The 24,538-nt window shown below is 52.8% G+C and overlaps 2 protein-coding genes across 5 annotated transcripts; both read left to right on the top strand.

The window, feature by feature from the left end:
- The first annotated feature begins 5,172 nt into the window (after nt 1-5,172).
- CHI3L1 (chitinase 3 like 1) lies at nt 5,173-13,097 on the top strand. The gene is made up of 10 exons (XM_010378814.2): nt 5,173-5,424; nt 5,690-5,719; nt 6,648-6,849; nt 7,402-7,458; nt 8,242-8,392; nt 9,179-9,300; nt 10,751-10,874; nt 11,387-11,569; nt 12,151-12,267; nt 12,443-13,097. The coding sequence occupies exons 1-10, from the start codon at nt 5,400-5,402 to the stop codon at nt 12,581-12,583; spliced, it is 1,152 nt and encodes a 383-aa protein (XP_010377116.1). The 5' UTR covers nt 5,173-5,399; the 3' UTR covers nt 12,584-13,097.
- A 149-nt stretch (nt 13,098-13,246) lies between these two features.
- On the top strand, nt 13,247-24,529 carry MYBPH (myosin binding protein H). Of its 4 annotated transcripts, none has more exons than XM_030930490.1 (11): nt 13,247-13,353; nt 13,656-16,810; nt 16,900-17,034; nt 17,756-17,923; nt 20,335-20,423; nt 20,791-20,986; nt 21,169-21,308; nt 21,908-22,067; nt 22,971-23,107; nt 23,268-23,454; nt 23,665-24,529. In XM_030930490.1, exons 2-11 carry the CDS (start codon nt 16,606-16,608, stop codon nt 23,679-23,681), a joined length of 1,434 nt encoding a protein of 477 aa, XP_030786350.1. In that variant the 5' UTR covers nt 13,247-13,353; nt 13,656-16,605; the 3' UTR covers nt 23,682-24,529. The 4 variants fall into 4 exon arrangements, 3 of the variants coding, with proteins under 3 accessions (XP_030786350.1, XP_030786360.1, XP_010377117.2); XM_030930500.1 differs by lacking the exon at nt 13,247-13,353 and having other exon boundaries at nt 13,513-16,810; nt 23,665-23,715; nt 23,887-24,529; XM_010378815.2 differs by lacking the exon at nt 13,247-13,353 and having other exon boundaries at nt 13,514-16,810; nt 23,665-23,715; nt 24,250-24,529.
- Nucleotides 24,530-24,538: the final 9 nt, after the last annotated feature.

Raw genomic sequence — 24,538 nt, 5'->3', positions numbered from 1 at the left:
TTTTTCCTCTTATCAGTGCTTTTACAAGTTCCTTTCCTTTTTATGATCAAATATCCTATGTTATAAATTTGAGGAGGAAAATTGTAACCAAACAAATTAATATAGCTTATTCACTTCTAGATAGAATGAATGTTTATGGTCATGTAGGGTATTTATATAGATCCAATGAGAATCTGTCCTTTTTCTTACCAGAAAATAACTGGATATTGACCATGCCAAAATTCCATTTAATTAGGTATGTGTTAAAGAAAAAAATTATCCAATGCCATTTGTTGAAGTATGTACGGATATCTTTATTCAAGATCGTCATGATAGGTACAGGAACCAGGGCAATGGGGTCTTGCAGTTGTGGGGAGAGATTGGACTCAACTATGAATACAGCATAGGCAAGTGGAAATCAGTAGCTAAGGACCAGGAGGTCAGTGGATAGAAATTACTAAGAGGAAACAGGAGTAAGGGAGATTCTGGCTAAACAGACCTAACAGGATTCTTGCTGCAGACAGGCCAGGGTGATCAAACATCCCCTGGGGCGTGATGAAGGACAAGGAAACTGGTCAGATGTCAAGGGTGATCAGATGTTGAGGGTAGGGGGTTCTTGCTAAATTGACTTAGCAGGGCTCTTTGCTAAAACCGGATTTTACAAGGAAGCGCACAGATGGGCCCAGGAGAAGATTCAGAAGCCCGACTGAAATTTGGCCAAACAAAGAATTTTTGTTATATGATAAGCCACTATTAAGGAATAAAGACTACATTTTACATGTGGAAATGACACCCATGAAGTCCTCTAGAAAACTCTGGGATGGCTTTAGAACTGATGAAATTCCAGCCTTAGAGGTAGTTAAAAAAAAAAAATGAATAAATAAAACCTACATTTCCTGGCAGTCTAGGAATATTAACACATATGGGAATCTTAGAGAAAATGGTGCTGATATAATACTTTACACATAAAAGTAATTTCTTCCCAGCCCTAGGGGCTTTACAAAGCCTCCTAGACAGAAGCTCACTGTAAAACATTAATATCATGTGGCTCTGGTTTCACTAGCCATACAAAAAGCAAGTATTTATTTATTCATCAACACCTCCTGTTATGTCAATAGAAATGAATTTTGGTCAAATAAAACAAAATATCAATTTGATGATGCTGCATCAGGAAGTTTTTAAGCAACATATACTGTTAAGCCCATGCCTCAATGGCAAGGATTTGCCCACAAGGAAAGAAAATCCATGGAGGCAAAGCCCAACTCTTCACTCTGCTGGCTTCATTCATGACCAAGTACCACTGCGGGGTGGGGATGGGGATAATTTGCATCTGGAGATAAGCCAAAAATAATATGTTATCCTGACTGGTTTAGGACTCTAAAATAATAAGCCTTGGCTATTTCCCATAAATTTGGATTCCCAGCTGGGTGCGGTGGCACACGCCTATGATCCCAGCATTTTGGAGGGCTGAGGCAGGAGGATGGCTTGAGCCCAGAAGGTTGAGGCTGCAGTGAGCCCAGATTACGCCACTGCACTCCAGCCTGGGTGACAGAGTGAGACCCTGCCTCAAAAAAAAAAAAAAAAAGAGAATTCCCTGACAAAAATAATTTTATCCCTGATTTTTGCTATGCTGTTAAGTGAAGATGTGTTGCAAAAACGATGCTGATCTCCACTAAACGTGATAACCTTGGGTCATTTTTTTACCCCTTCAAATACTTGTTGCGTTTCGTATTTGATGAGCCCGTCTTTCTGAAATCTGACTCGCTTCCGCTTTTCACAAGCAACTGTTTTCTTCTCTAAGTGTTTCTGCCTCTGAGTCTTCGACAGCTTCTGCTGTGCGCCAGCACCACCACCGAGCTGAGGATTTGGAGATGATTTGAATTCCTGCCTGGCAGAAGTCCACTCTCTGGAGGAAGAGACTACTTGAAAAAGAGAGAATTCTCCTCAAGTATTTGGTGGGGTGTCAACACCACCTCTGTTTGCTCTGACACGCCATGCAAAATGAAGGAATCCTCAAAACCACTGTGCCCAAGGAGCCAGCCCAGGCTCCCAGGAACTTGTTTTCTGAATGGTGGTAATGTCCACCCTCTGGCTCCTGATCCAGCTTCATCTTGTGCCTCTCTTGAGCTCCCTCCCCCTAATTCCATGCCTCAACCACTCTTGAATTCTTCTGGTTCCTGGAACATAACAGCCTCTTCCTGCCCCAGGTTTTTGCACAGTTTTTTTCTGTGGGGGTGCAGTGGGCAGGGGGCAGGCTAACACCTACCTTTCCTTTGTAATACATTACTTGTTTTTCTTTGTTTAATGTCCATCTTCTTGGCCAGACTGTATGCTTCATGAGGACAGGGACTGCCTCTCTGTTCCCATTCACCTTTCTGTCTCTACTGTCTACCTCAGTGCAAGGCAACTAGTCTAGTACACTTGCTTAAAAAGCATTGGTTGAACACTATCAATGTACTGTGGGGCCTAGAAATGTTTGATTAGGGAAATTAAGTCAGGAAGCTTGTTTTGTGGTTTTATGGCACGTCCTGAGTCAGTTCTTCACAGGGTAACAAAAACTATTGAATGAGATGAAATTTTGAGAACATCAGAGTTTAAACCCAAAATATAAGAGTATGAAGTTTTGCATCATTTTGAGATCATTTGTTCATTTACTAATTTATTCAATGAGTACTTTACTGAGCATCTACTATGTCTCAAGCACTGGGGATAGATACAAAGGTGGATAAAATGACCCAGCCCTTGCCTTTACTGAGTGTATAGTCTAGTGAGGGAGGCAAACAATAAAACATCCACTCCCACACACAACATATAAAATTATAACTGAGTCACATATTAAGGAGAGAGGTACAAAGTGCTCTGACAGCCCCATAGCAGGTTTTCTGTCACCTGGAAATTGCCTTTTCTGCAGACAAGGTGCCTGCTGAGCTGCAATCTGAAGGATGAGGAAGAATAAAGCAGCCAAAGAAGAGCAGTGTTAGGCTGCAATTCTCCATGGGTTGCCTGCATTTCCTGCACAGCTTATGCACAGAGGCACCGGCTTCTTTGTTCTAGGCAATCTTTTTAGTGATGTTTGCACAGCAAACAGCCTTGGAAGATAGAAAGAGTGCCCCCTCCAGACCAAAAGGCAGATTTGTTTACTCTCCAGTAATAAAGATAATGTCTCCCTTATCTTGGGCTGGCCAAGGTGAGGAAGGCTTACTGCTCAACATGAAAGATTTGGGTTCCTTAAACTAGTGATTCCTCTGCTGTGATGTAACTCATTGCATTCACAGCATCTACCCGGGCTCCTCCAACACTGCCCTTGTGGGACTTGGGGGCTAAGGGGAACTGACCCAAACATGAAGTTCATGCTGCTTGCTGTGCTATGGATAATAAAGTCCTTTGTCTCTGACCTAGGAGTCTCCTGTCTTCTGCCAACATCCATGAAACTGTAACTATCTCATTAATTTGCAAGCAGCATAAAATCTCAGATCTTTCATAGTTATTTACAGGCAAGTGGATGTCATATATAAAGGCCCTGTGGTGGGAGTCAGTAGAGCAAATATAAGGATTAAAAAAAAGACATACAAGCATGAGTGGAATATAGGGAGTGTGGGGGTCATGGCCTGAGATAAGGCTGGGAGGTGGTGAGCCAATGGCACGCTTGGCAAATCCTGTCGACACAGGCCCAGGGGGTGTCTTGGCCATTCGTTGTGACAAAGCTGACTTCAGACAGAACATGTGGAATTAATAAACTGAGCTGGAGGGAGCATAGGACAGCAAGGCCTGGGCCAATGTAAGCCTATGAAATAATTTTTAACAGAGGAAGATAGTGAAAATAGGAGGTGTTTTCTTAACATCCTGTGCTCTGTGGTGAAAAATTTTGCATTTGCATGCCACTTCATAATATCACTATTAGAAATTAGAAGTCCACCTCTCAGCGCCCCAAGTGAAGAAGAAGAAGCTATCACTGACTATCATTGCTGTCAGTCATCTTGGGTACAAAAGGAGGCAATCATCTTAAAAAGGAAAAGTGATGCCCCTTTAGTATTCACCAAGCGTGATTCTGGACAAGCCACTTTTTGTCCACCCCTCTTACAATGAAGGGAAGGGACTGGCTGAGTTTTAAAGGAAGACAAAAGAGAAAGAGGGAAAAAAGAGGGAGAGAGGAGAGAGACCTCACCAAGAGAGAGCTGCAAAACCAGCCTGGACAAAATTCGATTATGACCTAACATTAGTGAAAAATAAACGTCCTTTCTTGAGAAGCCCTCGGATCCATTCTGGCTCTTGGAGATCTGAACTTTTCACTCACTGCCTATTAAGCCTACAAAGAATGGAGTTGTCCTGGATATTTGGCCAAAAAAAAAAAAAAAGTATCCACAAACAGGGACGTAATCAGGCAGAGAGCCTCGTTAAGAAGTTTTATTCTTGTCCTAGGAGTGATGAGAGATCACTGAAGGATTTAGAGAGGGGCGGTATCATCAGACTTGGGTTCCAAAGCCTCACTGAAAGCGACGGGGAGCTGACTGATCCGAGATGCTCCATGCAGCTGCCTGTAGGAACTGTATTTCCTCCGTAGTGCCTCACTGCAGCACCGAGCTTGCAAAAGATCCTATCTCACTCATCTTTATGGGAATTTCAAAACGGAAACAAAATCGCACCAGGGCTTAAACCATTCTTGGGAATTTCCCCGTCTTTCCCTCTAAATAATCAGCACATAAACTGCCAAAAAAAAAAAAGGAAAAAAAGCAGACATGGGCCCAAAAGGGAGTGCTCAGTTTCAGGCTGTTTGCTTTCCTTCCTCCCAAGGCTCTCTGGCCCTTACCCAGCCTGAAGACACAGAGAAAGTGTGAGGGGGAGGGTAGGAGTAGGAGGGTAGGTCAGGCAGGGCAATGCTGAGCCTGGGAAGAAAACAACTGCCTTGTTTAGGGCACTGTGGCTTATGTAACTCAATTGTGCCCAGTTTCCACCTGGCCAGGGGCCTGGAGTGAATGCTGAAGATGCAAAGGTAGAGGCTGCCAGAAAAGCCAGGAAATTGCTGGCAAGAGCACCAGTGGTGGGGTGCAGGAGTGGGAGGAAGGCTAGGAAATGCAGCTGAGTCACATCTCCGGAAGCCCCCCATCATCACCCTAGTGGCTCCCCTGCTGGCAGGTGCCTCATGAAGACCTGACCCAAAGTTTTCAAAACTCTGTGGTTTCTCAACCCTCCTCTGGTAATCCATAGTACTCCCCCGCCTCCACTTGCCAGCCTCGTGATTCCTTCATTGACACATAGCTCAGTTCCCATAAAAGGGCTGGTTTGCTGCATCAGGGAGTGGAGTGGGACAGGTATATAAAGGAAGTACAGGGCCTGGGGAAGAGGCCCTGTCTAGGTAGCTGGCACCAGGAGCCGTGGGCAAGGGAAGAGGCTACACCCTGACCTGCTCTGCGACAGCCAGAATGTGTGTGAAGGCGGCTCAAACAGGTACCTGGGCTAGTCAAGTTCAATCCATCAGAGTTGTGTTTTCAGGCCCAGACAGCCCGCAGAGCCATCTACCTGCTGGGTAGGGGACTAAGGGAGTGGGGAAAGCAGGAGGGGAAGCAGAGCCAGGGGCCAGAGGAGGGACTGAGGCTGCAACCAGGAGGTGGGGGGGGACGGTGTTGGGGGTGGTTCTCAGTTGCTTGGGGGAGGGAGCAGGGCGGAAGGGCAGGATGCACTTGCAGGGTTCTGACCCTGGATTTCTCTTCAGGCTGTGTGGTCCTGGTGCTGCTCCAGTGCTGTGAGTAATCCCTCCACCCCTACTTTAAGTCCAGAGGTGTGGCGAGGGCACAGGGCAGGTGTGGAAGAGGTCTTAGATCCAGGGGAACACTTTGCCAGTTCCTTCTGTGGTTTCAATGGCTTGGAAATATTCACGTTCGCTAAACCGGAGTGAGGAGTATATGGATGTTTATTTTACTATACTCTTTGGTTATGTGAAAATTCTCAAAATAAGAAATTTTAAAAGGTCCTGGTTCAGTGAAGGCTTTGACTAACAGTCCCTGAGAGCTGCTGGTACAGTTGCCCAGTAGCTGCTTGGATGAGTGACGCCCACATTGTTTGCAGCAGGAGAAACGGAATTAGAGGCGAGGAAGGACTTCCTGGTCCATTGTGATATTGTGCCCCAGTTTGGGGGACATGCTGAGGGAGCACAGGACTGCCATTCTGGGTGGGTTACAAGTTAAAGGCACTCTCACCAGGGGGCAGAGAAAGGTGGGCCAGAGTCCCTCATGGACGAAGGACCTCACTGCAGGTCACTAAAGGTACCAGCCTGAAAGCCAGAGCCATCTGTGACACAGGCTGTCTTGGGCCTTCCACTCCCACAAAGCCACTGCTTCCAAGAAGCCTGTTGTGCTGGCACCAGGTCCCATTTCACCCTTATTCACCAGCTCCTGCCCTTCCCCCACACAATGCCTATAGTGTATTCATCCCCTGCATTTGATATTTTCTAAGCATTTTCAGAACAGGCCTTATTTTCACCAGTCAGGGAACTCCCCAGAGGCAGGGGTACCTGAACCAGCTCCTTGCATTTAAGAATTATGACTTTGCTCACAATCTGCACCCCACTCCTCCTCACCCACCCCCACACCCCATTGGTGCTCAGCTCTGGGCTCAGCCTGAGGTCTCTTGCCGAATCCTGGCCCCGGCCCCACCCCTGACTTATCCTTCAGGCTCTGCATACAAACTGGTCTGCTACTACACCAGCTGGTCCCAGTACCGGGAAGGCGACGGGAGCTGCTTCCCAGATGCCATCGACCGTTCCCTCTGTACCCACATCATCTACAGCTTTGCCAATATAAGCAACGATCACATTGACACCTGGGAGTGGAATGATGTGACGCTTTACGGCATGCTCAACACACTCAAGAACAGGTTGGGCCAGGGCTGGCCAGGAGAGTAGGGACCAGCTGGCCTGGTCCCAGGGCAGGGCAACCCCACCCAGAAGGATGGGCAAGGCCCCACCCTACTCATCTATGATTGGAGAATTAGAGGGGCTTGGCTTAAATGGGCAGAGGGGATGACCATAGGTGCTGGGCAATATTTGGGGTGATGAGAGAGTGTAGATGGAAGCACAGCTGAGCCCCTCTGGGAAGGGGGAACCCTCTCCCCGCCACCAATGTGCTCTCCAGGGAGCATGAAAAATGTGCATGACTCTACTTTGCCATACTCTGTCTTCTCCACTGGGGAAAACAAAAATGGGCAGCAGACCTCAGAGTAACTCCCATGAAGCCTGTGACCCCTCAGAGATCCACCACTATGAATCTCTATGGGATTCCCAAGAAGTCCTATGGGAGGACATCAGCGACCTAACCCAGCCTCTCACCCAAAGCAGGAAACCTACTATGACCTCTAAGACATGGGGCCACCCAGTGTCATGACAACCACATTCCACCCCTGCCCTCCCCACCTCCCTGTGCCCCACAGGAACCCCAATCTGAAGACGCTCCTGTCTGTCGGAGGATGGAACTTTGGCTCTCAAAGGTAGGAGCCTCTCCCCAGGGGCAGGACGGCAGAGGATGATGGCACAGGAGTGAGGAGCTTGGGTCTCCCCCACCCCTGGTATGGATGTTCCAGGGGCTCCAGACTGGTTAGGTACAAGGCCTACCTGGTTGTCAGGGGCCTGCCTGATGTGTAGCAAAGAAAGCAGAGCCCAGAGAGGGAGCGGAACTTGCCAAGAGTCACACAGCAAGTTAACAGTGGATCTCCCAATTCCCTGCTGACGCTGTATTTACAACCTTACAGGCCCAAAAATATGGGACTTCTGGGGCTACTGCCATTAGGGCTGGAAAGAGACAGATGGAAACCAATGGTGAAATTGAGGAGTGGGGAGACCCTGGGAGGAGTCTTTGGATTAGGTGGGGTTGGAGCAGGGCTTGAAATGGGGGTGGGTATGGCCACTGTTGGCACCTATGTGCTGGGTGCTCTCTCTGTGTCCAGCACCCTGTCTCCCCATGATCCCGTGTCGTCCTCACAACAGTATGGTGAGCTGTTATAATTGTCCCCGTTTTACAGATAATGAAACTGAGACTCAGGTTATAGCCTTTCACAGTGGTTGGCTAGTAAGTGATAGAGTAGGACTTGGAAACCTGGAATGCCTGGCTCTAAGGCACATGCATGCCTAGAGGTAACCCCTCTCCCAGTCATGCCCTCCCAGAGCTGTGTGGCCTCAGGCTCCCAGCTCTGCAGGTCCTGGAAACCCCACCAACAGCCCAAGGCACCTAGCATATCAGTGCTGAGCACAACATGGGGCTGATTTGGTCCTAGATTTTCCAAGATGGCCTCCAACACCCAGAGTCGCCAGACTTTCATCAAGTCAGTACCGCCATTTCTGCGCACCCACGGCTTTGATGGGCTGGACCTTGCCTGGCTCTACCCTGGACGGAGAGACAAGCAGCATTTTACCACCCTAATCAAGGTGCTGGTCAGGTCAGGGACAGGGAGGGAGGTGGGCAGGTAGGAGGGAATGGGGTGGGCTAGAAGCTGGCTTCAGCTGCTGTCCTCCTGAGGACAGGCAAAGAGGGACTTCAGCCTCACTGCAGTGTCCTGGGACCCTGTGCCCTGAAGACCTCACACAGCAAGGAAGGCTTCTTGTGACCATGGTGGGAGGTGGGAGTGGGGTTCTAAGAGGGGGAAGGTTGTGACTGAGCCGAGCACCCACTCGTCACTACCCACTTAGTGCAATGCCCATTGTCCACCCTGCGATCCCATCCTGATGCCACCCATACCCAGCATGCACTGCGTCCAGCAGCTCTCAGCTCTGTCTGGGGCAGCCCAAGCATCTCCAGTTACCAGGGGCAGAAGGAAGTCTCAACAAATTGTTCACAATACCAATAGAAATCACTTTAACTTTGGGATTTCACGTACCAGCTAGAACAAAGCACAGACCGAAAGGCAAATGTCTCCCAAAGTCATCTGCAGGCCAATAGGGGTCACCCACTGTTCCGATGCTCCCTCCAGGACAGGGAGTAATTGAGTGCTGATGGGCGTTCATGGGTCTGGGGACAAGGGTAGTCAGTTTTTTAGGAAAAGGATGAGTCGCCTGAGGATGGGACCACTGATGAGCCACTTTATCACTTCCACTAGGCCCCAGGCAGATTGGAGATCATAGCAAATGGGATGCACAGAGACCTAGGCCCCCTCGACAAGTCTACCTCTCGTGCCCTCTGGGACCCTCTCTCTCACCTGCCTGTCTCCCATCTAGGAAATGAAGGCTGAATTTGCAAAGGAAGCCCAGCCAGGGAAAAAGCAGCTCCTGCTCAGTGCAGCAGTGTCTGCGGGGAAGGTCACCATTGACAGCAGCTATGACATTGCCCAGATATCCGAGTGAGTCTCCTGCCCCAGGCAGCCTCCCCAGAACCTCTGTCAACACTCCTGTTTCCCCACCACCCCCAGCCCTAGCACTGCATGTAGACTGAGGACACTGGGCTTCCAGTCCCAGTTCTTCCAAAGCCTTGATGTGTGACCTTGAGCAGGTCGCTTACCCGCCCTGTGCCTCAGTTGCCCCATCTGTCAAATGGGGCATAACAATCCTTGCCTTTCCTTTTTCACTTGGGCTGTTGTTAAGCAGTTGAGAGAGTTGCTATGAAAGTATTTTGGAAAGGGAAATGGAAAAAGCTATTCAAACCCTCTGGCCATTGCAGAGTATTTTCTCCATGCCAGGCTGAGCAGAGTGCTGGGCCCTGGAAAGGCCAACAGCAGCCTCTTTCTAGAGTGCTGGGGAGTCCTCAAGGCTCTCTCACACACACAGGCCTCCCCCTTTCCTGTTGGCCCCACGCCTCATCCTCACCCCGCCCCTCATGCCTGTGAGGAACAAGGAACAGCCAAGCAGCCTCATCTCTCCAGAGAGCAGAGCCATGGGTCTCGGGAAACCCAGGAGTAAGAAACAAAGACTCTTCAAAATGACTTCAGAGCTTCCTTTAGGATTCCAGGGAGGTGTGAACTCAGTGCTTAATTAAATGGATTCTTTAGAGGGTGGGAAACAGGTGGCTCTCAAACATTTGCCCCACATATCCGAAGAAGCTCGTATTTTCGTGCAATCCGCCCCCAGGGGTCTCACCGGGTTTTGCGGGCGTGCAAAACCTCCTCCCACCCAGTGCCTCTTAGGTTCAGGTCATCCTTTGGCCTTGCTCTTTCCCCGCTAGGCTGTCTGTTGATACTACTTTGAATCTGCTTTCACTGAGATAAGCATGGCAGGAGTGGTGGGGGTAAGGTGGGATAGAGGCCAGCTCCCAAACATGTGCTGGACATAACAGAGGACCCATTCTTGACTGAAGTGCCCTTGTGGGACCCTGAGCCCATGCCCTGGAGTGGTACAGGGTGGTGTGCCAGCAATGGGGTTCAGGCTAGCAGCCTGTCTGGCTGCTGTCTGCTTCCCTTGTTCACATCCTGCTGGAGCCTTAAATGGGAGCCCAAACACTTCCTCTTTTTTTGTTTGTTTTTTTGTTTTTTTGAGATGAAATCTGATGAAATCTCACTGTGTTGCCCAGGCTGGAGTGCAGTGGCGCAACCTCTGCGGCCCAGGTTCAAGCAATTCTCCTGCCTCAGCCTCCGGAGTAGCTGGGATTACAGGCACCTGCCACCACGTCTGGCTTATTTAGTAGAGACGGGGGGGGGGTTCACCATCTTGGCCAGGCTGATCTTGAACTCCTGGCCTCATGATCCACCCTCCCCAGCCTCCCAAAATGCTGGGATTCCAGGTGTGAGCCACCGCACCTGGCCTAAATCTTTTCGATTAATAATTTCCTGCCTCACCCTCCATCCCCTTCCTCCTCAGACACCTGGATTTCATTAGCATCATGACGTACGATTTTCATGGAGCCTGGCGTGGGACCACAGGCCATCATAGTCCCCTGTTCCGAGGCCAGGAGGATGCGAGTCCTGACAGATTTAGCAACACTGTGAGTTCTCAGAAGGAGGGAGGGCCAGGAAGGGGCCGCAAGACCTGCCAACTGCCAGTGCTCACACACCAACCCCTCTAGTCCTCAGTACAGTCCTGCAAGACAGGGGTTATGAGGCCCATTCCACAGATTAGGAAACTGAGGCCCAAAGTCTGGGCATGCTCCATGGCTTTGGGAAAGTGGTCTGCAGGGTAAATGGAATGTAGGCAGGGGGCAGAATGGGGAGAAGCTGGGAACTGAGGAGGTGGGAGCCATTGTGCCCCCAGAGCCAATCACCTGATTTCTGCATCTGCCAAATAGTAATAGTCCCTTCCTATGCCTCAAAGGATTTTTTTCAAGAATGCAACTGTAAAATTCACTTTAAAGTGACATGATCAGTTCCCGGAGGGACAGGGGAATCCCCAGTGCACCATATACCTATAATCGCTGTCAAGACAGCAGCAGTATTAATTGCTCAATCTTCCGCACCTGCGCACTAACTGCTCACGTTGTTCCCACCCTACCCCACCCAGGACTATGCTGTGGGGTACATGTTGAGGTTGGGGGCTCCTGCCGGCAAGCTGGTGATGGGCATCCCCACCTTCGGGAAAAGCTTCACTCTGGCCTCTTCTGAGACTGGTGTTGGAGCCCCAATCTCGGGACCAGGAATTCCAGGCCGGTTCACCAAGGAGGCAGGGACTCTTGCCTACTATGAGGTAATGGAGTTAGGGTAGAAGGTAGGATTCCCCCCACACCACCGGCAGCCCTGGGGAAGGTGATTCCCCACCACGTTCTTGCTTTTTCTCCTTTGGAAATAAAGAAAATGTCCGGTTGCCCCAGCATGCCTGAGGAAGTGGAAGGGAAAGGTTAGGACATTTGTTGCTGAAAGTCTCCAGCAGGTACAGGCACATGGGCCTGCACCACTAGGCCCCTGGGATATCCCTCTGGCTATGGGGCTGAGGTCTTCCTTCCAGCCCAGGAAAGAGCAGAGGTCAAGAGGCAGATTTTTTGTTTCATCTAGCCTCCGCTGCTCTGTGTGTCCTTGGGCCTGTCCTCAGTGTCAACCAGCAGGCCTCACATCTCTGTTTAAATGGAAGAAGCTAAGCAGGGCCAAGGCAGCCACCATCTCTGGGACATTTGCATCTGTTTTATATAAACTTGTGTGACGCATGCAGCCTGCAGACCCTGGAGAGAGTGAGGCCGCAGGATGCAGCAGGAGCTAAAAGAGATTTGGAGAGTGGCGTCTCCTGGTGACCTGCAAGGTCTCAGAACGACCTTTCCCCTGTTATCTGCTCAGATCTGTGACTTCCTCCGCGGAGCCACAGTCCATAGAATCCTCGGCCAGCAGGTCCCCTATGCCACCAAAGGCAACCAGTGGGTAGGATACGACGACCAGGAAAGCGTCAAAAGCAAGGTAGGCTTCCCCAAGGCCACGCCTCAGGACAAAGAGAAAGAAGGAGGCCCTGCTCCCAGCAGCCAGATTCCTGTCCCTTGCACTGAGGGCTGGGCTGGGCTCACAGAGCACATGTGCCCTGTACACACTCTGTGCCAGGGAACCCAGCCCTGCTCCTCTGGGCCTCCCCTGCCAGGTGCAGTACCTGAAGGACAGGCAGCTGGCAGGTGCCATGGTATGGGCCCTGGACCTGGATGACTTCCAGGGCTCCTTCTGCGGCCAGGATCTGCGCTTCCCTCTCACCAATGCCATCAAGGATGCACTCGCCGCAACTTAGCCCTCTGTTCTTCTGCACGCAGCACGGGGGCCAAGGATGCCCCATCCCCCTCTGGCTCCAGCTGGCCAGGAGCCTGATCACCTGCCCTGCTGAGTCCCAGGTTGAGCCTCAGTCTCCCTCCCTTGGAGCCTATGCAGAGGGCCACAACACACAGATTTGAGCTCAGCCCTGGTGGGCAGGGAGGTAGGGATAGGGCTGCAGGGATAGTGAGGCATCACAGTGTAAGACTCGGGATTAGTACACACTTATTGATTAATGGAAATATTTACAGATCCCCAAGCCTGGCAAGGGAATTTCTTAAACTCCCTGCCCCCCAGTTCTTATCAAAGGACACCATTTTGGCAAGCTCTATCACCAAGTAGCCAAACATCCTACAAGACACAGTGACCATACTAATTATACCCTCTGCAAAGCCCAGTTTAAAATCTTCACTTAGGAACGTAATCGTGTCCCCTATCCTACTTCCCCTTCCTAATTTCACAGCTGCTCAATAAAGTACAAGAGCTTAACAGTGTGTTGGCGCTTTGCTTTGGTCTATCTTTGAGCGCCCACTAGACCCATTGGACTCACCTCCCCCATCTCTTCTGGATTCCTTCCTCTGAGGCTTGGGACCCCTGAGCTTGCAGAGATGAGGCCACCATGTCCTCTGCCTAGCCGAAGAGAGCCCCAGTGGGAGGCCAGCATCCTCAGATTCACCTGCCTTGGACTTAACCCAAGCATGGCTGATGACCTTCCACATATTAAGAGGTCGAGTCAGGGTGGATCACAAGGTCAGGAGATCAAGACCATCCTGGCTAGCATGGTGAAACCCCATCTCTACTAAAAATATTAAAAAATTAGCCAGGCGTGGTGGCGGGTGCCTGTAGTCCCAGCTACTTGGGAGGCTGAAGTGGGAGAATGGCATGAACCAGGGAGGTGGAGCTTGCAGTGAGCTGAGATCACACCACTGCACTCCAAACTGGGCGACAGAGCGAGACTCCATCTCAAAAAAAAAAAAAAAAAAAAAAGTCACTGCCATCCAGATTTCTAAATTAAATTCCCTGTTGAAAGAAACTTTTTCTGTTTCCTGAAGGTTAGCAGGCCCTGGGAAAGAAGTCTTTTCATCCCAACGCTCCATCTCTTCCGACCCACGGGAAGGTGGTGGGAGCTCATCACAGGACCAGGTTAGAAAGCCCTGAACTCTGGACCCTCTGGGCCAGCAGGAAATGCAGATGTCATCTCATGCACCCTTCCTGCCTATTGGGACTGGAGTCCCTTCAGAGTGCTTAAGAGATGGCCCTCCAGCCTCCCAGTGAGGGGCAGCTCATTACCTTGGAAGCAACCCATTCCATTGCTGGACTGAAATCTGTCAACAGTCCTAGTGCCGGGCTTAGCCCTTTGTTCTGTTCATCCCTCCCCTAACACTCATCACTCCACCCATCCAGAGATCAAAGTACCTCTGCTCAAGCTGGACTGAGATAGGAGGTCGGGAGGATGTGATGGGGTGGTTCAGAAGAATAGACAGATTTCCAGCCTTTATGAAATGGAGATGCTCTCATCAGGCTTCTGTTGAATTCTCAGAGCCCCAGGAATGCCTTTATCCAAAGACACTCCAGATATACACTCCAAAACTAAAGAGAATTGATTTGTGGATTCTCTGATGTTTGGATTATCTGTGACTTGGGATAATCACAAGTTGGCCTGATGGTTTGTGACTCTGGTTTGAAGTGGAGGGAAGGAGGAAATATCTGAAATGTGAACCAGCTGGAGCTGGGCAGATGCTACTGATCCCAAGGTCATAGTCCTGCTGAAGGCGAAGAAAGCAAGGACTCGGCAAGGCATGGGGTGGGCTGTGGGGAGGGAGTACCTGGTATTTCACCTTTGGCTGGTGGGGCCAAGTATTCCCTAATCCCTGCCACTGTCTACCCCACGGCACAGGGATCTTTGAAACCCCAAGGCTGCAAGCCCTCATGGGCAGCCAACCGCCCTCCCCTGGGGCCGCCCTTCCCCCAGCCTGGGACAGGCTCTCCAGGGCTGACTCAGGGTCCTGTGGGGTTAGTCATATTCGCTTATAGCTGCAGAGTCAGAGGCCAAGGATGGAGATCGGACCAGCTGGGCACTAGCACCCTGGCTGTTGAAGGCCAGTCGGGGTGATAGATGAGGGAGTGACTCCTCAAGGGGCCCTTGTGGTTCCAGGACCCGCTCCCTGCCTGGCAAGACCTGGAGTCACATAGCAGAGGGCAAGGGCATCCAGAGAGGGCCAGATCCAGAGGCTCCCAGGCCCTGCACTGCCACTCCCCAGCCGAGACAGCAGGGTTGAGAGGCAGCGACACCCTGGTGTCCCCAGTCCCCAGGAAAGGAAAGAGCATGCATGCTGCTGAGGGCCCTGAATAAATCACATTTACTTATTTTTAAATTGTGAGCACATCTTACATGCTAAAGTGCATAGATGTATTTGATTTGAAGAATGACTATGTAGTGAGAACCTGTGTAACCACCATCCGGGTCAGGAAAGGAAATCTCATTAGCACCCCTGCAGCCATCATGATCACATACACCCTGTTCCTCCACCTAGAGGTCATCGCCATACCAACTTTTGTACTGGCCTCATCTTCCTTTCTGGCCTTACCACCTACGGATGCACCTTGAAGAAGAGAGCCCAGTGTTGACTGCATTTGGATTTAATGTAGATGAGACAGATGAGATGCACCATTTCTGTGTGCCTTGCTCTTCTGCTCATCACTGGGTCTGTGAGTAGCTGAAGTTGCTCATTTGACCCCATGCTTTGCTTTATATTTGCATAAACACTCCACAGTTATTTATCTGTCACACTGTTGAGGGACAGCTGTTTCCCCCACATTTGACAATTACAAATAGCATTACCATGAACCTTCTTCTTCACGGCTCCTGGGGCAGGTGTGGGTGTTATATGAGTGGCACAGCTGGGTCACGGAGTAGGCACCTCATCCATTTTACTAGGCACTAGTAAAACTCTCACATTTTCCAGAGTGACTGCTCCAACACCAGCAATAAAAGTTCTTAATGCTCTCCCTCCTTCCTGACACATGGTGTTTTCTGGCTTTCCAGTGATTCCCAGTCTTAACATTTTATTGAATAAATGAATCAACAACTAGAAATCTGGCCATATCTGTCTCCTTTGGCACACTGAGAAAGCCCGTGCCCACAGCCTGCTTGGAAGAGTCTAGAAGCTTCAGAGTGCTCTCCTCCACTGGGGCGTCTTCAAGATCTGCCTACAACTGTACCCCACCCCGAAGGGCAAGGGTTTCTCTGTAATAGGTGGAAAACTGAGGCCCACAACAGGCATCAGGGGAGACCAGCTCCTTACCACCTGCCCAACAGAGACAGGAGCCAGGGGACTAGTCCCCCTTTCCGGGGTTCCAATGCTGGAGGACCATCCTCCGAGCAGCTCCACCCTCAGCATCTCAATTCCCTCTCTCTCTAGGGCCCTCAGCCTCATACAGAACAAGCAAGAGTCCCTGGGAACTGTGGGAGCCCGGGAAATGCGGGCCCCAGAGGCAAAGCTGGGAGTGCTCACAAGGAAGACTATTCCAAACTCTCAGGGCCCCAGCACCCAGTCTGAGAAGCTCTGGGCACAAGTGGCTCCATAGAGGCCAGACACACAGAGCCTGAGCTGGGCTCATTCTCCAGATAGAAGTTCTTCCTCCCATTGCCCTGACACCTGGCACACAGCCTGCTTGCTGTCCCATCTCACCCATCTGCACCCTCCCCCAGCTGGGCACCAGCACCCTGGCTGTTGAAGGCCAGTTGGGGTGATGGATGAGGGAGTGACTCCTCAAGGGGCCCTTGTGGTTCCTCCCCCAGAGCTATTCCTGGCCTGGGCGCCTCTCCACCCTCCAGTCCTCCTGCTTGACCTGACCCCACAGCTGGGAATCGTTTGCTGGGGGTGGGGCAGCCCCTGACTATATAAGCCTGGACCTAGGTGTCCCGGGCACCCTAGAGGCCCAGGTCCCCCAACGGCTGACCCCTGCACACTCCAGCCTGGCCCCCCAGCCAGTCCAGCAATGATGGAGAAAACCACCTCCAAGGACCCTGCCTGCAGTACAGAAGAGACCGCATCTGAATCTGCCAAGGTGCCCACCGCAGAGCCTCCCCGAGAAGTGGCAGTATCAGAGTCCACCGGGGAAGAGCGGGTGCCCAAGCCGCAGGCCCCTGCCCCTCAGGCCCCTGTAGCCCCCACAACCACTAAGCCTGCACCCCCAAGTGAAGGTGACTGAAGGTGGGGCAGGGGAAGGAGGGAGGCAGGCATGTCGGGGGTGGAGGGGAGCTCTTGGCCATGAACCTCTTCATCTCCCCAGATGTCCCCAGTGCCCCACTGCTGCTGACCCTGGAGGATGTGAGCAACAGCTCTGTGACTGTGAGCTGGGAGCCCCCAGAGAGCCTGGGGAGACTGGGCCTCCAGGGCTATGTGCTGGAGCTCTGCAGAGAGGGAGGTGAGTGCTGGGCTAAGTTTTGCATACACCCAGGGGAGGTTGTCACGGAGGGTTGCAGGGACAAGTGCTCAGGCCCTGTTGGTCAGTCTGGGAGAGACGCAGAAGGGGGTGATGCAAGCAGTGGGCTCCTCAACCCACCTATCCTTTCTTGCTCCACCAGCAGGAGAGCAAGAAAGGGTAGGTAGGTGGGTTGAGGGGCTCCCCTGTCCTCAGTTCCAAGGAGTCTCTGAGTAAGAGAAGGGTAAAGGGACTCGGGGTTCTCCTTTGGCAGGAAGGGAAGGAAGTGCTAAGTCTCAGAGGACCCGGAAGTGTAGGAAGTGGAGGGGGAGGAGCAGGAGAGGGGGATGTTAGCATAAGAGACAGTGAGGAGAAAGCAGGAATGGGGTGAGAGTATGGGGGCTACATCCCTGATGCCACTGTCCCCCTCCATGGCCCAAGTCCAGCCTGGCCTCTGCCTCTGCCCCTACCTTGCTGGTGACTTTGCAATTGTGTCCAACCCTCTCTGGGCTTCAACAACCTCATCTCTGGCCATGATTTCAGGGCTCTAACATCAGGTGTCTTTTATGCCATTTGACAAGAAGTCAGGGAAGGCAAAGAAGGGAAAAATGAGGCCCAGAGAGGGAGGCCGATTTCCCTAGATCACCAGCAGGCAAAGAAGCCCCATGGAGAGGGGTGCCTGTGGCCACACTGCCAAGACCTCACACTCTCTCCATCCCCTCAGCCTCGGAGTGGGTGCCTGTGAGTGCCCGGCCCATGATGGTGACCCAGCAGACCGTGCGGAACCTGGCTCTGGGAGACAAGCTCCTCCTGCGGGTGTCTGCAGTGAGTTCTGCAGGAGCTGGCCCGCCGGCCATGCTGGACCAGCCCGTCCACATCCGAGAGAATATCGGTAAAGCCCATCCTGGCCTTCAGCTCCCCAGCCCTTCCCAAACACCTCATCTAATGGAGAAACTGAGGCCAGCAGGTAGAGGGAGCCAGGCAGTCATTTCCCCCGTCCCACACTCACATGCACAAGCCACACACTATCACATCTTGCCTGAAGAAAGTTCCAGGTTCCTCAGCAGCAGGGGGTCTCTGGAGGTCTAAGAAGCCATTTCCCTGAGTGGTCCAGCCCCCATGCCTTGAGGAAGGGGCTTCCTGATGCTCAGAAACAAAAGGTCAAGTTCCCTGGGTCACCTGCTCAATGCTAAGAGTCCATCTGTTCTTTCTCCCATCTAATCTCAATTCTTCCAGTGGCTATAAACACTCATTTTCTGCCCATTTCCTGTGTCCTGGGTTCCAGATTCTCTCAAAGGTCTTGAAACAAAGAGAAGGCCCTACTTGCCCCTTGTTCCACCATGGCCCTAGTGGAAAGAAAAAGAGGGTCTGCGAAAGGTCCATGAAGACTTCTCCATCGCAGAGGGTGTACCTCACTGGGGCCCCGCAGGCCAGCTGCCATCCCCATTGCTAATATTTCTATTTGCAAGGTGCATTAACCTCAGTCCTCCCCTTGCTCCCCTCCCAGAGCTGATCGGGTTTCAGTCTGTTAATGACAGTGAGTCATTTGGTGTGATCTGAGGTCTCTGGGGACAGCACAGTCCCCCAGGGTGAGGAGAGACACAGGCAGGCAGGTGGCCTGAGGCCTTCTCCACCTTCTTTCTTGTTCCTCCACAAGGGGATGGATGGTTCCTGGGAGAGGCTAAACAGAACTCTGTAGCTCTAGACAAGGCCTCCAGAAGGAGAGGGGATCCACAGGAGGGGTCAAGTCTGGATTCAAAAGGAAATGTTCAGCTCTGAGGCCTGAGAGACATGGGAACCATGGGGTTAGGGAGCTTAGATTCACAGACTATTTGAGGCCAAACAGATCCCAAGGAGCCCAGAGCATCCCTTGAGGTCACCCAGCCTTTTATTGGCAGTCCCAGAGTCTGATGCCTACACAGGACCCTCATGCCCCACTGCACTTCAGGGCGTCTTCTCCAGTGGCACCCAAAACCCAAGGACATTCCCAGCCTTTGGCTCTGAGTGAGATGTGGCCCCACCTGGCAGCTGCAGTATGGCTGTGTCGACTCTAGTCTTGGAGGTGCCAGGAAGGCCTCTTGGTTGGGAGGGTGCTGGGCCTTCCCCAGAGAACCAGTGAGCTCAGACTCTGAGAGGCCCCTGAGGCCCAGCATTGATGGACCCAGCCAGACTCAGCACCCACTTCTCCATTCAAATTCCTCTGGCAGGAGAGAAGGGGATTTCCTGGAGAGAAGAGGGAGAGGAGGCTGTGAATAAGTGGGGAACAGCCAGGCTTGTCATGGGCAGGGCAGAGTGGGGTCCCTGTCCAGGATCCTTGACTGCTCAGCTGTCCCTCCTCAGCCACCTGGAGCTGCCAAGCATTCTTGACCCCCTGCAGCTGTCCCTAGAGCATTCCATGCCTGAGCTCCCAGAGTCAAGTGCCTACTCAGCTAATCCTCAGAGACATCGTGTTCCTTCTCACTGTCTCATCCTCCTCCGCCCTGCATGCCACCAACCAACTGCTGCCACCTGTTTGCTGCAAAGGAGCCTCAGTCATGGGCCCAGCACCCGCCCGGGGGACAGGGGTGGTGGCCACTGCAGCTTCCTTCAGAATGCCCAGGGGCTTCAGTGGTTGCCCCTGACCAGGTGAGGGTCAGAAGGTCATTCCTTAGCATAACAGGTGGCTGAAATAGGACTTCAGGAAGGACTTCCCAGCTCTGAGACTAACAGATTATGGGAGGGTGACAGAGGAAGAAGGGGGGACACCTGCCCTGGCTTCACTTAGGAAAGGAAAGATCCTAATCCTCTCAATAAGGCCTGGATACAGAGGAAGGGACAAACAGGGTTTCATAAGGACTTCTCTGAAAGTCCTGGGCTTGTGGAGGGTCAGGGGTATTAGAGCAGGAAGACGGCAGTGGCCTGCCCTTCTTAGAAGTGCAGCCAGACAGGTGCAGCACCTGCTCCCCAGCAGGGGGAGACAGAGAGTCAGCTGGGGCCCATCTGGTGCTTGGGAATGCCTGGGCTGCAAGGCAAATCCCATCCTGGCAGAGTCGAGGCGCCAAGGGAGTGCCCAGGATGCTTACCAGTTCACACCATGGAGGCGCTGACCTCCTGAAACCTCCTGCTCCCTTAAGGGATGTGGGCCCCTAGACCTCAGGAGTGAAAGCTTCACCCTTTCTGCAAGGAGGGACCCCACGGCAGCCAGGCACACGCAGGACCCTCCTCCCAGCCAGCATCCCTCACCAGCTATCCCCTGCCCCACCTCAGAAACCCCAATCAGCCACCCCACTGCACTGCTAAGCCCGGACTCTTGCTTTGATCCAGAGGCCCCCAAGATCCGTGTCCCCCGCCACCTCCGTCAGACCTACATCCGCCAGGTGGGAGAGACGGTCAACCTGCAAATCCCCTTCCAGGTGGGTATTACCCCCACCAAGGGTAAGAGGCTGGGTGGGAACCAGGTCCATTTAAGGGGAGCCTGGGAAGTGGCAGGATCTCCAAGGGTCGGGCTGAGACCCAGCGAGACGGCCTCATCCTCCCACAATCATGCCCATGACTCATTGGTGATTCTCAGCCTGGGGATGGGCAGGTGGGCCCCAGAGCAGGCTGGACACCTGGAGGATGTGGCTCAGGGCAGCCCCTGTGGCTCCAGCCTCTGCTGCCCCTCCTGAGAAGGGCCAAAGGGACAGGCTTCCCCGAGAACAGCTCGAGACTCCTGGAGTTAAGGGGGTGTGGGGACGCTGGCACCTCCCTACACTCACCCTGGGGGCTCCTCCCTGCCAGGGGAAGCCTAAGCCTCGGGCCACATGGACCCACAACGGCCATGCCCTGGACAGCCAGCGGGTGAGCGTGCGCACTGGGGACCAGGACTCCATTCTCTTCATTCGCTCGGCCCAGCGCTCTGACTCGGGCCGCTACGAGCTCACCGTGCACGTGGAAGGCCTGGAGGCCAAGGCAGCCATTGACATCCTGGTGATTGGTATGGAGCCAGGGGAACAGTGCTGCCTCAAGGGGGACCTGGAGCCCCCGACCGCCTATCCCAGAGCTGACGGCTGATGGGAGCAGGCCAAGGGAGTGTGGCAGGAGCCAAATCTTGGATGTAGGGGCTCTGTGGCCAGTCTGGCCCTCATGCTCACTTCCCCTCGCACTCTGGGCCTACAGAGAAACCTGGACCTCCCAGCAGCATCCGGCTCCTGGATGTCTGGGGCTGCAACGCTGCTCTTCAGTGGACGCCACCCCAGGACACAGGCAACACAGAGCTCCTGGGCTACACGGTGCAGAAGGCAGACAAAAAGACAGGGGTGAGGCAGAGCGGGGTCGGGGTACGAAGTGGTCAAGGTGGTGGAGAAGGCCCATCCCACTGAGTCTAGGGACCGAGTCTAGGGATCCAGTTCTGGTCTGCCCACTGCTAACCTGACTCCCTAGGAGGCCCTTAACAAGACTTTTCCTCTCTGGACCTCAGATGCCTCCTGAAAACTGTGAGGAGGGCTGGCCCGGGCTGTCTGAAGCCTTTCAAGCTCTGGAGCCACACTTCTCAAATCTTAATGTCCACATGAGCCACCTGGGGAGCTTGCTAAGAGGCAGAGTGTGACTCAGTAGGTCCAGGGTGGGGGCTGAAGGCCTGCATTTCTAAGAAGTTTCCAGGTGATGCTGAAGTTGCACATCTGTGGGCCACACTTTGCACATGAAGGCTCTAGGATTCTCTGAGGACCCTTCAGAGGTCACCTGAGTGACCCAGGGAGCCCTTCTTCCAATTCAATGTCCCTGAGGTCCAAAGCTGGATGGTTCAGCATCCCAGGGTTGGGGGCATGGAATGAGTTCTGTGAGGAGAGGGCTCCAGGGTAAGCAGGGAGGGTGAGGACAGGGGTGAGAAATGAGGGTGACGCCCAGGGCCCTGCAGCAATGGTTCACAGTGCTGGAGCGCTACCACCCAACCACCTGCACCATCTCTGACCTCATCATCGGCAACTCGTACTCCTTCCGGGTCTTCTCAGAAAACCTATGTGGACTCAGCGCCTCAGCCACCGTCACCAAGGAGCTCGCCCACATCCAGAAGGCAGGTGGGTTTGGGCTCAGAGCTGGCTGTGCTAATTCTCTCCCTGTCCCTGCCTCTTCCTTGGCATCTCTGCACCCCTCTCTCTGGGCTTCTCCTGGGCGTCTGCCCCTGGAACACGTGCTGTCCCCTCACTCCACAGCTATGCCTACACACACACAGAATGGCTGTAAAGTAGTGGATGTGGCTGGTTGATTTTAACAAACACATCAGAGCAAATCCACACAAATGAAAGATGCCCCTTTGGAGGCTGTGTACTTATTCCAGAGATGCGTGTGCATCTGCCAAGTTTCAGGCAGAGAGTGCCCGAGGGAATCTAAAGGGTGACCTGTGCATGGATGGGTAGTGTGCTAAAAAGGGTGAGTTCGCTAAAAACAAGCCTCCCAACCCTAATACACACCACATAGATGGACAAGAGAGATAGGAGTATTTACTGTCTCCACACAGGCACCTGACCCTCTTGCGTCAAATGTTAAACCCCGGGCCCTTTTCCCTGTCCCTTGTGTGCCCTGAGGCCCTCTCTGACCCACAGTCTGTGTGGGTTCCAGAAGGCAAACTTTTTTTAACACTAGCCTGAACTGCACAGAATTAGGAAGAAATTTTTGTTTAGAAAAGGAAAGCCAGTCAAGTCTCCAATGACAAACACAAAGGAAATATGGCATCTCTGAGTTACTAACCTCCACCTTCTGCCAAGATGCTCTCATCTCTGCTTTTTCCACCTTCTCTTCTCTGCTCACCACCCTGACCCACCCAGCTACAGTCTCAGCTTTCTCTGCCTCTTTGAGATTGTCCAAGTTCCCGCAAATAAGCCATGACTTGCTATCCATAGATCATGGATCACAGTCAGTCCTAACAGGTCTCCTTCACTCCTGTAAGCTCAGATTCACCCGACTTTCTCCCCTGAACGCAGATATTACTGCCAAACCTAAAGGGTTTATTGAGCGAGACTTCTCAGAAGCCCCCTCATTCACCCAGCCCCTGGCTGACCACACCTCCACCCCTGGCTACAGCACCCAGCTGTTCTGCAGTGTCCGAGCTTCACCCAAGGTGAGGGTCCAGGCCCTGCTGAGCCCTGGGCTGGTGGGGGCAGATGGGGACAGCAGGGCTGAGGAATCCTCCAGGCATCCACACCTAAGCCTGGGAATAGCCTTTGAGTGCCCCGCTCCAGTCCACACCTCCCCAGCTGTCTTCTGACCATGCCTCCCAGCCCAAGATCATCTGGATGAAAAACAAGATGGAGATCCAGGGCAACCCCAAATACCGCGCCCTCTCTGAGCAAGGCGTCTGCACCCTAGAGATCCGGAAACCCAGCCCCTTTGATTCTGGGGTCTACACCTGCAAGGCCATCAACGTGCTGGGGGAGGCATCTGTGGACTGCCGGCTGGAGGTCAAAGGTGAGAGTTTAAGGATGGGAGAGCAGGAGTAAGCACCTCTCTGGAGCTGAACTAGAGGCAGCAGAGAGCTTAAAATCAAGGCAGAAGAGAAGGGGTAATAAGATTGGGGTCAAGCGGGAGGGTGGACAGGTGTAGAAGAGGGTGTATAACCGTGAACCCTGTCAGTTCCCCGCCACTTCCCCCAAACTCTAACTGTAGACTCTCTTCCAGCCTCAGCCACGCACTGAAGAGCCACAGGAGGAGGCTGTGATGAGGAGCCAGGTAAATGGCCTGACCCACCCCCTCTGTTACTCTGCGGGTGGCACGGAAGCAGAGAGGAGGCCGGGAGCAGGGGGTGGGAGTGAGAAGGGAAGGTGGTGGTCAGCTCTGGGAACAAACTTGAGGACACAGGCAACTAGCACGCATCTCCAGAGACTCGCAGTGATGTTGCAGGGCCAGGCGATGCCGGTGTGGTCCGGAAGGGGGTTGATTCCATGGACCGCCACATGACCAGAGTCTACTCCCAGCTCTGAGTGACCTTCAGCAAAGGTGTTCTGTTTGGACACATTTCCTCATCCGAAAACTGGGGATAACAACCTTTCCCTGCCTTCCCTCCCCTGGTGGTGGTTCTGAGGCTCTGCATAAGTACAGAAGTATCTAGAACTGCAGTGGGCAGAGTTCAGACCTGGGCTTGGTCCTGAGGGAGGGAGGCCTGGTGAGAAAGAGGGTGCTGCTCCCCCTCCCCTCTCTGCACCTCTCTGGCCTGCAGCTGAGGTCTGTTCACACTAGGGGCTCAGGAAGCATGTCCTCCTCCAGGTGCTGCAGGCCTGAAGGGTCAGGTCCGTCAGGCCCACAGTCAAATTCCAGAGATGTCCAAGACCCCCACTTCCATAGCGACAGCTGATGGAACTGCCCCTGGTACCTGCTGGCCTCCCTCCCACAGAGGCTGTTGTCCAGAACTCAGGACTGGGCCTGGTAGGCCCCGGGCCAGGCTATCTGGGCTCAAGGGGTGCTGGAAGGCACAGAGATTGGAGTGCCCTGTGGAGTTGCACTCTGGGTGGGAAGCACTCCAATAAAGATGCGTGGTGTTACAGTGTGGGGCCTC

This window comes from Rhinopithecus roxellana, chromosome 1 (genome assembly GCF_007565055.1).
Source record: "Rhinopithecus roxellana isolate Shanxi Qingling chromosome 1, ASM756505v1, whole genome shotgun sequence".
In the NCBI taxonomy this organism is placed as follows: Eukaryota; Metazoa; Chordata; class Mammalia; order Primates; family Cercopithecidae; genus Rhinopithecus; species Rhinopithecus roxellana.
Note: the sequence above shows the minus strand (reverse complement) of the source record. Positions and strands in the feature narration are given on the sequence as shown.

What these genes read in the sequence shown, in the direction of transcription:
- MYBPH (XM_030930490.1), top strand. Translation starts at nt 16,606, where the DNA reads ATGATGGAGAAAACCACCTCCAAGGACCCTGCCTGCAGTACAGAAGAG. An exon ending in CATTGACATCCTGGTGATTG is followed by an intron (nt 20,987 to 21,168) that starts GTATGGAGCCAG and finishes CTGGGCCTACAG; the next exon opens with AGAAACCTGGACCTCCCAGC. An exon ending in GTGTCCGAGCTTCACCCAAG is followed by an intron (nt 23,108 to 23,267) that starts GTGAGGGTCCAG and finishes CATGCCTCCCAG; the next exon opens with CCCAAGATCATCTGGATGAA.
- CHI3L1 (XM_010378814.2), top strand. Translation starts at nt 5,400, where the DNA reads ATGTGTGTGAAGGCGGCTCAAACAG. An exon ending in TGGAACTTTGGCTCTCAAAG is followed by an intron (nt 7,459 to 8,241) that starts GTAGGAGCCTCT and finishes ATTTGGTCCTAG; the next exon opens with ATTTTCCAAGATGGCCTCCA. An exon ending in ATTTTACCACCCTAATCAAG is followed by an intron (nt 8,393 to 9,178) that starts GTGCTGGTCAGG and finishes TCTCCCATCTAG; the next exon opens with GAAATGAAGGCTGAATTTGC.